The 12,646-nt window shown below is 40.3% G+C and overlaps 1 protein-coding gene across 1 annotated transcript in view; it reads left to right on the top strand.

The window, feature by feature from the left end:
- Positions 1-12,646, top strand: part of TLL1 (tolloid like 1) — a 180,930-nt gene that overhangs the window by 114,273 nt on the left and 54,011 nt on the right. The window contains exon 10 of the mRNA XM_001509146.4: positions 11,419-11,521. Coding sequence (XP_001509196.1) covers positions 11,419-11,521 — 103 coding nt within the window. The remainder of the gene's footprint in view (positions 1-11,418; positions 11,522-12,646) is intronic.

Genomic DNA, 12,646 nt, shown 5'->3' with positions numbered 1-12,646 from the left:
TATATTTAATTTTTTTTAGTATAACGGGCATTTATTTACCCTGTCTAAAGCTCTTATTGGAGTTTTATATTGAAGCATATACACAACGGGCAATCTAAGAAAGAACTATCCAAGCCTAATAATTAATTGTAAGGCATTCCTTCATGGTATTCAGCAAGTGACTATCCTGGTGCTATTGAACCCTCCCACTTGCACCAGGTAGGTGTTTTATGCACACACATACAAAACACACACACACACAAACACACACACAAGTATATATTTATATATATATATATATATATATATAACAATAACAATAATGGTATTTGTTAAGCGCTTAACTATGTGCCAGGCACTGTACTAAGCGCTGAGGTGGATACAAGCAGAGCGGGTCGGACACAGTCCCTGTCTCACATAGGGCTCGCAGTCTCAATCCCCATTTTACAGATGAGGTAACTGAGGCCCAGAGAAGTGAAGTGACTTGCCCAAAGTCACACAGCTGACAAGTGGAGGAGTCGGGATTAGAACCCACGACCTCTGACTCCTAAGTCTTTTTCCACTGAGTCAATATATGTATATACACAATAGTATTTATTGTCCGCCGATTAGACTGTAAGCCTGTCAAAGGGCAGAGACTGTCTCTATCTGTTGCTGATTTGTACATTCCAAGCGCTTAGTACAGTGCTCTGCACATAGTAAGCGCTCAATAAATACTATTGAATGAATGACTATTTATTGAGTACTAAGCACTTGGAATGTACAGTTCGGCAACAGATAGAGACAATCCCTGCCCAATGACGAGCTCACAATCTAATCATTCAATAGTATTTATTGAGCCCTTACTATGTGCAGAGCACTGTACTTGGTATGGGAAGCAGCGTGGTTCAGTGGAAAGAGCCTGGGCTTCGGAGTCAGAGGTCATGAGTTTGACTCCTGGCTCTGCCACTTGTCAGCTGTGTGACTGTGGGCAAGTCACTTAACTTCTCTGTGCCTCAGTTACCTCATCTGTAAAATGGGGATTAACTATGAGACTCACGTGGGACAACCTGATTACCCTGTATCTACCCCAGCGCTTAGAACAGTGCTCTGCAGATAATAAGCGCTTAACAAATACCAACATTAATATTGCAAATCGGTAACAGATAGGGACAGTTCCTGCCCTTTGACGGGCTTACAGTCTATATATATATGTGTGTGTGTGTGTGTATAGAGAGAAGCAGCGTGGCTCAGTGGAAAGAGCCCGGGCTTGGGAGTCAGAGGTCATGGGTTCCAATTCCAGCTCCACCGTTTGTCAGCTGTGTGACTTTGGGCAAATCACTTTACTTCTCTGGGCCTCAGTTACTTCATCTATAAAACAGAGATTAAGACTGTGAAGCCCACGTGGTACAACCTGATCACCTTGTTTCTCCCCCCCCGCTCCCCCAGCGCTCACGTCTCTGTGCCTCAGTTACCTCATCTGGAAAATGGGGATTAAAACTGTGAGCCCCACGAGGGACAACCTGATGACTTTGTTTTCCCCCCACAGGACTTAGAACAGTGCTTTGCACATAGTAAGTGCTTAACAAATGCCATCATTATTTTATATATATATGTGCATATACATAATATATATATGTAAATGCATATAGATTGCTGAATTTCATATTTGAGGATGATATTATTGTATAAATCAATTATCAATCAATGGTATGGGATTAACACACTGTTGAACCTCATATATGAGGATACTACTGATAATGAGGTTGTATAAATGAATTATCAATTAACAGTATGGGATTGACACATTCTCCCATGTCATTTGAAAGCCAGCCGGGAGTATCGCTCTCTGCTGATAGAGTGTTGTGGTTGCTGAGACAGGCATTCTTTAAGTGCTCAATAAAATATATTATCTGGTTTCAGCCTCTAAGTAGTCAATATTTATTTTATATTTATTTATATACATTTATTTTAGATTTATTTATAACACCAAAGATAAGAAGCTCCTCTGTTTGCACATATTGTTCAAGTCTTATCAGAATCGTTTTTCAAAAGATAAGTATTTTAACGCTTGCTACCGTGATTTCATCGGAAATTGAGTACTTCCTGTATGCAGAGCACTGTACTGAGCACTTGGGAGAGTACAGTATAACAGAGTTTGTAGACATCTTCCCTGCCCACAGTAAGCTTAGAGTCTAGGGCAGAAAATCAATTTTGTGATGCTCACCGTGGCTCAGTGGAAAGAGCCCGGGCTTGGGAGTCAGAGGTCATGGGTTCTAATCTCGTCTCTGTCACTTGTCAGCTGTGTGACTCTGGGCAAGTCACTTAACTTCTCTGTGCCTCAGTTACCTCATCTGTAAAATGGAGATTAAAACTAAAAAAAGCCCCTCGTGGGGCAACCTGTTCACCCTGTATGGACCCCAGCACTTACAACAGTGCTGTGCACATAGTAAGCACTTAACAAATACCAACATTATTATATGTAGCTGCTCAGAGAAATAACCAGTACAATTGACTGAAAAGCAGCTCATCAACCCACATAATGTTTTCCTACTAATGCACCCACCTCTGACCCCTGGTAGGAAAATAGGGGTCCATACTGTCTACCAACTCTATTGAATTACACTTTCCCAAGTGCTTATCCCAGTGCTTTACTCATGGTAAGTGCTTGATAAATGCCATTGATTATTACTCAATGATCATTGTATCATTGAGAAGCAGAGTGCCTCAGTGGAAAGAGCCCGGGCTTGGGAGTCAGAGGTCATGGGTTTTAATCCCGGATCTGTCACTTGTCAGCTGTGTGACTTTGGGCAAGTCACTTCACTTCTCTGGGCCTCAGTTACCTCATCTATAAAACAGAGATTAAGACTGTGAAGCCCACGTGCGACAAACTGATCACCCTGTATCCCCCCACTCCCAGTGGTTAGAACTTTACACATAGTAAGCGCTTATCAAATGCCATTATTATTATTATTATTATTGTTATCAGTCAGTGGTATTTACCGAACACTTACCTTATGCAGAGTACTGTACTAAGTGCTTGGGAGAGTACATTAGACTTAATAAACCCCTACCTTCAAGGACCTTCAATTATCCATCAGTATTTATTGAGCACCCATGTTTGAAAAGTGCTTGATTGATACACCTGAATGCTGTAACAATTAAGCATATTCTCACAGCATCAATATTTCCTACCACCTACCACCACCTATCAAACAAAGCTCCTTACATCAGCTTTAAAGTATCAACCACCTTGCTCCCTCCTACCTCACCTCGCTACTCTCCTACTACAACTCAGGCCACACACTTCTCTCCTCTAATGCTAGCCTTCTCACTGTGCCTTGATCTCTTCTATCCCGCCTCCAATGTCTCGCCCATGTTATGTCTCTGGCCTAGAGCACCCTCTCTTTTCATATCTGACAATTACTCTCTCCACCTGCAAAGCATCAATGAAGCCTCCAAGAGGCTTACCCTGACTAAGCCTTGCTTTCCTCTTTTCTCTCTCCTTTCTGCTTCACCCTGACTTGATCCCTTCACTCATTTTCCCCTGTTCCAGGCCCACAGCGCTAATGCACATATCTGTAAGGTATTTATTTATATTAATGACTGTCTCCTCTGCTAGACTATAAGCTTATTGTGAGCAGGGAATGTTTCTGTTTATTGTTATATTGTACTCTCCTTAGCACTTACTATAGTAGATTGCCTACTGTGAGCACTCCATAAATATGACTGACTGATGGATGGCCCCCTCCTACCTAACCTCACCATTCTACTAAAACCCAGTTCACCCACTTAGCTCCTCTAATGCCAAGCTACTCCATACCTTGATCTCATCTATTTCACCTTAGACCTCTCTCCCAAGTCCTGCCCCTTGGCTGGAGTGTCCTCCCTCTTCATACCCTACATACAGTTACTCTCCTCACCTGCAAAGACCTATTGAAGGCACATCTCTTCCAAGAAGCCTTCCCTGACTAAGCTTTTTCCTCTTTTCCCACCCCTTCTGCAGCACTCTGATTTATTCACCCCACTCTCAGCCCCACAGCACTTATTTATTTATATTAATGTCTGTCTCCCCATCTAGACTGTGAACTCACTGTGGGCAGGGAATGTTTCTACCAACTCTGTTATATTGTACTCTCCCATGTGCTTAGTTGGCTGTTCTGCACCCAGTAAACGCTCAATAGATAGGATTTATTGATTGATACTATTGACTCTGAGTGTTTGGGCATAGGTGGATTTCTAAAGGCTTTCTAAAGCCTGAGAAATATAATGTGTCCCAGGGGAAAGAATACAGGCCTGGGAGTCAGAGGACCTAGGTTCTAATCCTGGCTCCTAATTCGCTAATCTTCTCTGTGCTTATATCCTCATCTGTAAAATGGAGAATAAACCTCACTCCCTCATACTTAGACTACTTAGAGTCCCATAGGGGACAGGGACTGTGTCCAACCTGATTTGCTTGTATCCACCCCAGCACTTAGTACAGTGCCTGGCACATAGTAAGCACTTAATAGAGAAACACCATGGCTTAGAGAAGGAGCACAATTTAGTGGAAAAAGCATGGACATGGAAGACAGAGGACATAAATTCTAATCCCAGCTCTGCCACTTGTCTGCAGTGTGACCTTGGGCTAATCACTTCACTTCTCTGTGCCTCAATTACCTCATCTGTAAAATGGGAATGAAGACTGTGAGCCCCACAAGGGGCAACATGATTACCTTGCATCTACCCCAGTGCTTAGAACAATGCTTGGCACATAGTAAGCGCTCAAGACATACCATAATTATTATCATTATTATTTAATACTATGATTATTATCAATTGTTATAATTATATAAAAATAACAATGTAATTATGTATGCTGTAGTACATAAGTAGAATAACAATTATTCATTCTCTTCAGTGATGTGATTTCGGTTCTTGATTAAATCCAACCTCTTTCATCAGTAGATGAAATAGAAACTTCACTGAAAATCAAATAGATCCAAAGAGAATTAAGGGAAAAGCTTCAGAATGGTGAAGCCCTGAAAGCAAATTCCCAAAAATTACAAGGGGGCTGAGAGTTCAAGGATTAGTTCGGGTATTGAGAATCAATTACTACTGCTAGCAGGGCCTGAAGCGTTAAATGTATGTAACCTGAGTAAAAATACCCAGATGACATCAGCTCCTGAGCAAAAGACAGCGTCTGGAAAAATGTTTCCTCTTCCCAGCTGGAACTCTCTTTGCCCTCAGCATTGGCTCTGTACCTCTGATCTCTTTCAAAATAAAACTGATTCACTTCGTTCTTGTATTGTTTTTTCCACCACTACTTCTACAGTTTCAAGGACAGTGGTGTGCTTTCAATATAATAGCCATCATAGATAAGTGCATAGTAATGGCATTAACACCCATGGGAAATAATCAAAAACCATGGTCATTCTCATGTCGCCGAGTGACAGTCTCGGCAGGGTAAATGGAGGGAATTGTCATCTCCTGCAAGATTTGAAAGTATTATTAATTGTTAAAATGATGATTTTATAAGGACTTCAGAGTAAATGAGCCAGTAGAGAATCATAAGCAAAGAATGATGATTCCTTGCATTTTTGAATTCATGGGAATTTCTTCCATAAATAGTGTGTGTGTTTTTATGTGTGTGGGCTTGTCCCGTGTCTTCAAATGTGAAATTACTAATGGTGAAGTTTTCCTAAAGGTGTTCGGTTTGCTGAAAAAAGCCAATATGGGACTCAGAGTCAACCACAACATATTCTGCCATGCTTGTTATTTGAAGCAGGTCAGTTAAATGAGGAAATGACTAGCAGTATGTTTCCTAAAAAAAGAAATTCTGGAAAACTGCCCTTTTCTGTATTTCAATAATGCTGCACTATTAAGGCAACTTGGATGTTGTCTGGGGTTTGTTTTTTGTGTGTGTGCATTTGTGTATGTGTAGAAACTCCATGGATTTTCACCTAGAATGAGCCTGATTCTCCTTTTCTGTGCAAGTAGAGGATATATTAAGTATTTCTTAATTTAGGGCTATGCTTAGACATTTTTACATCCATGAAGAGAGAACACTGTATTTTGTATGTATTGCTATTCCCAGTTTGGCCTTTCCCAGACTTTATTTTTTCACGGATTTTTTTTTTCCATTGTATTCTGCATCTTGTTTGTGGGATTTGTTCATGGGAAATATCCACATAATAACCAGGACATCCTGGAGGTTGAGAAAAATATTCGGTTTTATTCAGCTATGCCTGTGCAATTAATTAATTGTATATAATAAAAATAATGCACTGTGGTACTTGTTAAGCTCTTACTATGTTCCAGGCTCTGGACTATATCCTGGTATAGATATAAGCAAATTGGGTTGCGCACATTCACTGTCCTCCATGGGGCTCACAGTCTAAATCTCCATTTTAGAGATGAGGTAACTGAGGTACAGAGAAGTGAAATGATTTGCCCAAGGTCTCACAGCAGACAAGTGGCAGAGCCAGCATTAGAACCCAGGTCCTTCCATTTCCCAGGTCCATGCTCTATCTACTAGACCACACTGCTTTTCTATGTATTTCAATCAATCAGTCAATCAATGGCATTTATTGAGTGCTTACTATGTGCAGAGTGCTTGGGAAAGTGCAATTCAACAGAGTTAGCAGATATCTTCCCTCCCCCAAATGAGCGTACGCTATCTCTGGCAATATGGGTACATTTTTCTAGCCAAGGTTGTAATGACACTTGAATTTGCTTGGACAGTCAATGATTTGTTGATCGTGCTGACAAAAATTCATTGATTGTTTTTCTCTGGAGACCTCCAGCCATCCGATGCCCTTGAACCCTCAAGGTGCTGATGCACCTTGTTTCTAGGCCTCCTAAGTTCTGCAGAGTTGCAAAAGAGAGCCTTAAAAATGCCTGTTGAGGTTTGACAAACGTAGTATCATTTTGAGCTTGACTGCACATCAGCTATGAGAATTAATGTGCTGATCTTGAGGATTCCTATCAAACGTAGTACATGGAATCTTGGGATTGTTACTCCATATTTCCTTACATAGTATTCATTTTTCATTTCCTCTCCTGAGTACATGAAATACAATAATACTTCCCTGCTTCCTTTGTGGTGTCTTAAAATGTAAATACCATCTAAATCCTTTTCCATCTTTTGAAAGATAAGACCGTAGTGATAACAACTATATTGTCTATTGTCTTCATTTCCCAGTTTAGAGAGGCTGACTTAAATAATTAGAATGTGCTATATAAACATCGCTGCTGAAACATTGAATTTCTGATATTTTAAAGTTGCATATCTTGTGCTGTGTAGCTAAATGTTTGACTTTGTATATACTGAATACATTTTTATATTAAAAAAGGGTAACAGCATTTATGACTTGTAAATTGAGCATTTTGAGCACATTAAGGAATAATTATTGGCAATATCCAGGAACATTATTTCTGATTTTGAAGTAATTTAAAGTAATTTGCTATTTTTCCTTCTATAAAGTCAGATTTGTCAGATTCCTCTCTTGAAATTGATATGACCAAGAGTACCTAAAGTAGTTTGTAAAGTGATAGACCACATGTTCAGTAAATATTTTTCAAGATTATTGTGAATTGCAAACAAAATACAAGGAGGATATAGATTTTTCAGATTAGAGGCATATAATTCAAAGGGTGATTATCAAGTTATATATATATATATATATATTTTTAAATGTAGGTAAAATTCAAGTTTACATTTCAGAAAAATCCAGTTGTATGCTTTTATTTTAATGGTTCATATGCCACATCTCTTGAAAACATCTGTTTGGCCATTCTACTCTTTTCTGGTATTTGGAAATGGCCTAATGAGTGCTCCACTTCATAGCTGTTAGTTGGGATACCTAGCAGTGTTAGGATATTTGGGCTAAATTTTGGTTATCAAATTTGATAGAGTGTTTAACACAAAATTTAACATATTTCCCAATCCTGGTTTTAAGGTTAGGGCTCTATACTGATTAGAATAAAAAGATTACCCAGTTCTGCCTTAGTACTTGTTTCAGGTAGAAAGCTATGGCAAGATATGAGGCGCTTTCTTTGGATGACACAAATCTTTCTGGATAGAGCGTGAAAGGTGTCAGAAGAATCAGGTCCAGTTACAATCACATAAAAGAATCCAAGATGGTTCTCAGAAGGCTTAGTTGGGAAGGCCTCCTGGAAGAGGTGTGCCTGCAGTAGGGCTTTAAAGGGGGGAAGAGTGATTGGTGGATTTGAGGAGGTCCAGGCCAGAGGAAGGACATATGCCAGGGGTTGGCTGCTAGGCATGTGAGATAAAGGCCCAGTGAGAAGGTTAGCACCAGAGGAACGGAGTGTGTGGGCTGGGTTGTAGAAGGAGAGAAGGGAGGTGAGGTAGGAGGGGGCAAGGTGATGGAGAGCAAGAGGAAAGCTAAGGAACTAGGGAATAGCCTTGCTTTTCCCCTAGTTCCTTAGCTTTCCTCTTGCTTTCCCATCTCCTGAATTTGCTCCGGGACCCTTCAGTTCCCTTAAGCTCTCTGCCTCTGTGAAATAATTTATTTTCCACAGCTCCCATGCTGCTGACTTCCATCAGGGACCTTTCTGACTCTGTTAAAACCTGTAAAAACACTTCTGCAGGCCTTCTCTTCTAGGGAAGAGTTGTGTGGATGCAGGCGGCAGCAAAGGGGGAGGGAGAGGAGAGAGAGGGAGGAAAAGGGGGAGGGAAAAAGCCCCTTCCTTCTTCTCTCTTCCTCTGGCCCTCTCCCTTCCTACCCTGCCTTTTCAGGCCTGTTCTCCTGGAATCTCACCCTCTCTGGCCACGGCCATAAACTCTGTAGCCCCAGAAGGACAAATAGCTGTGGAATTGACCTAGGTTGTGGAGTGACGGCAGAAACAGTAAGGTTTCCTATGGAACCCACCTGCATGACAGCTATTAAAATGATCAGTCAATCAATCGATCAAATATACTGAGTGAGGGAGGTGTAGGGAGGAAGGGTAGTGGATAGAGCACCGGCCTAAAGTCAGAAGTTCATGGGTTGCAATCCCGAATCCGGCCCTTTCTGCTGTGTACCTTGGGCAAGTCACTTTACTTCTCTGTGCCTCATTTACCTCATCTGTAAAATGGGGATTGAGACCGTGAGCCCCATGTGGGACAGGGACTGTGTCCAACCCGATTTGCTTGTATCCATCCCAGTGCCTAGTACAGTGCCTGCCACATAGTAAGCACTTAAAAATACTATTATTATTATTATTCTAGGTAGGCTGCTAGCGGGGGGATGGAGGGAGGAGGAAGGAGGAGGAGCTAAGTCTCTGGTAAATTAGTCAAAGCGTAAACCAGAATGGATCACTTTTTTATCACCCTTGTAAGCTAAGTGTGATTATTAGTTTTGCTACATCCACTTCTAAGCCTAGAAATGTACCCTATAATATGCCTAGACTTTCTAAAAATAGCTCATTATTGATTCATGATTCATCTGGTTATTTTTAAATTTTTTTAAATGGTATTTGTTAAGCACTTCAATGTACCAGGCACTGTACTAAGCACTGGAGAGTGGATACAAGGTTCTCAGGTTGGACACAGTCCCCGTCCCTCCTTGGGATCGCAGTCTAAACCCTCATTTTATGGATGAGGTAACTGAGACACAGAGAAGTTGTTACTTGCCCAAGGTCACACAGCAGACAAGTTATTGTTTACTGATTGATCATAAATGTCTCAACTCTTCTTGAACCTTCTATCTTCCATAATTGTCCCTCTAGTTACCCTTTATGGACTTCTTGTGCAGAAATCCAAATCCTCTCTGAACCTATTTCTTTGCTGCCATTTATAGCCTCAATTGTTAGTTTCTTCTCCTTTCTCTTTGAAAAGGGTGCAGAATAGCCTAGTGGAAGGAGCATGGGCCTGAGAGTCAGGAGGAGACCTAGGTTCTAATCTTAATTCAGCCACTCATCATCTTTGTGAACTTGGGCAAGTCACTTATCTTCTAGTGCCTCGGTTTCCCCATGAATAAAAGAGGATTAAGTACATGTTCTTCTTCCATTTGGACTGTGATCTCCTAGTAGGACAGAGTCTCTGTCTGGCGTGATTATGTTGTATCTAGCCCAATGCTTGGCTCATACTCAGCACTTAACAAATATTATCATTATCATTATTTTGTTGTTATTGTGATTGCTATTATTATCATCTCTGGAACTTCCCTTTGTGGAGCCAACCTTGTCCTTTTGATTGCTTGGCAAGCTAAAATACGCTATACATTTCTGAAGTGAGAAAAACCTGAGCAGGTATCTCAGCAATATTCAATCTATCAGTTGTACCCATTATATACAGTACATTGTCCTAACTGCCTGGGAGAGCAAATTATCTCAAGGATATACAGACTAGAGGTATTTCCTCCTTGTTCGAAGATAGTAAAGCAATGCCATCAGTCCAGGGGGTTAACATAATTTTTCATTATTCTTGATTTGAATAGTTATTTCTTCAAAGTTGGAATCTAAGGCTGTTGGCATGAGGACATATGACCTTTCCAGTGGTTGTGGAAAGGCTTGTAGTTTGGGTGATCAACATAGGTCTAGAAGCTACATGTGTTTCATTCACAGCACCAGATGGCTAACACATTAGTGATTAACCTTTTTAAATCAATTGGCAAAACTAGAATTTGGTTCTTTACTTGAGAGGATCATGCTATTGTTAGTTTTAAGTCCAATGAGTCAGACTTGAAATATGAAGATAATTCTCATTTCAGATGGTGGTCACATGCATTTTTATCAGAACCTAAAATATGGCTGGTGATCTCTTTTGGAATTACAATTTGAGGAAATTCCATGTAAATATATTGCTTAGACATAGATGTCTGGCTAGACTTTTCAAGAACAAAGAAATCTTAAATAAATTCAATTGAATATTCAATTTTATTCTCTTGTCACTGTTCGTGAATAATTCATGGTCCAACCCTCCATTGGAGTGTAAGCTCCCTGTGGCCAGGGAATTGTGCCTTATGCTTCTAATATACTTCCCAAGTGCTTAATAGGTGCATTGGTAGGTGCTCAAGCAAAACCATTACTTTCAATACTAAAGGACCCGAAACCTTAAGTACATTAGGGGCAAAGTAAGTGGACATGGTCAGTTCACATCTTGTCATTTCTTCATAAATCTCTATTACATTTGGAATTAATTTTTCAATTTATTGCTGCCAGTAATGCAGATCTCTGTATCATCATTTTGAAAGGACAGTGTGATGGCTACCCTTTGCTTCCATACCAATCTCTAAAGCTGTTTTAAAAACATAGGTAGGGTTTGTTCATTTAACATAAGTGAAGATGGAAACCTATTTTAGAGAGTGTTATCAGTCACATTTTAAATAATTAAAAAATTGACTTGGGAATCCCCTAAGTATAATCTAATTCACCATCTTTCACTAGGATTCACCTCCTAATTTTGAAAACCCGAATCATCCTGCATTAGCAGGATTCATACCAGGCTGTGTCATCCTGTTCCATTCTCTGTTGCAGATTGTTTTAAATTTCACCACAATGGATCTATACAAGAGCAGTTTGTGCTGGTATGATTATATTGAAGTAAGAGATGGCTATTGGAGGAAATCACCTCTCCTTGGTAAGAAGTTTATTCATTGACGTGATTCTTATTTTCATGTCCTGAGCACAGTCAAAGGTGATATTAATGATCTAGTTTGTATTTGTTTGAGCTCGGCGTCTCCTTGAGCAAAGCAAAGTTGCTCAGGGAATAGCCAGGAAAACAAAACTTCCTTCTCTGGAGCATAAAGCACTGTAGGGTGAGGTTTGATCTTACCAAGTTACCTCTGATATACCCTATTGGTAACTACAATGGAAGAGATTTCAGTGTTTCAGAAAAATCCTGTCATCATAGACTTTGAGGAGACAGCTGGATAAGCAGCTTTTAAACTTTTTAAACAACTTTTTAATCCCTGGGTGCATATTTAGTAGGTGGTCCCTGTGCTGAGCACCTTCTTTCTAACAGACTTCCCATCTTCATGACTCTGACTCCCTTCTGGGACCAGGCTCAGGGCTTTGTTGTTTCTGTTCATTCATTCATTCATTCAGTTCATTCAATTGTATTTTTGAGCGCTTACTGTGTGCAGAGCACTGTACTAAGCATTTGGAAAGTACAATTCGGTGATAAAGAGAGACAATCCCTGCCCACAAGGGGCTTACAGTCTAGAAGGGGGAAGACAGACATCAAATTAAGTAAACAGGCATCGCTATACGTAAATAGAATTATAGATATATACACATCAAAACAAGTAAACAGGTGACAGTATAAATAGTATGCATATGTGCTGTGGGGCAGGTGTCACACTGGGCCCATAGAAAGTTCGTATCACCACTTTTCAGACACTCACAGATCACTGTTCAAAAGTTCTCCGTTTGTTACTTTGGCCAATTTAGAGAAAGATGATGAACCCAGTCACATATTTGTAGATGTTCCCCTCAGAGAAATTGTATCTATCCCCCATAAACTGTTCAAAACCTCGCAGTCAACAAGTACTCAATAATTACTGTCGTTGGGTTGATCGACTCTAGTTGGTACCATCCTGAGGTAAACAGCAGTTTGTCATGTTGACTTCCTTTCACTTCCATTCTTAATTGGAAGGTGGCAGAGTCCATGTGGAAAACCCATAGGAAAACTGTGCAATGTGTAGGGTAAGCAGTAATACTAGTATAGAAGTAATAATGCTTAATGAGCAGAGCACTGGACTGA

The sequence above is a fragment of the Ornithorhynchus anatinus genome, chromosome 12 (genome assembly GCF_004115215.2).
Source record: "Ornithorhynchus anatinus isolate Pmale09 chromosome 12, mOrnAna1.pri.v4, whole genome shotgun sequence".
NCBI lineage: Eukaryota > Metazoa > Chordata > Mammalia > Monotremata > Ornithorhynchidae > Ornithorhynchus > Ornithorhynchus anatinus.
This window is presented reverse-complemented; position numbering and strand designations above follow the sequence as displayed.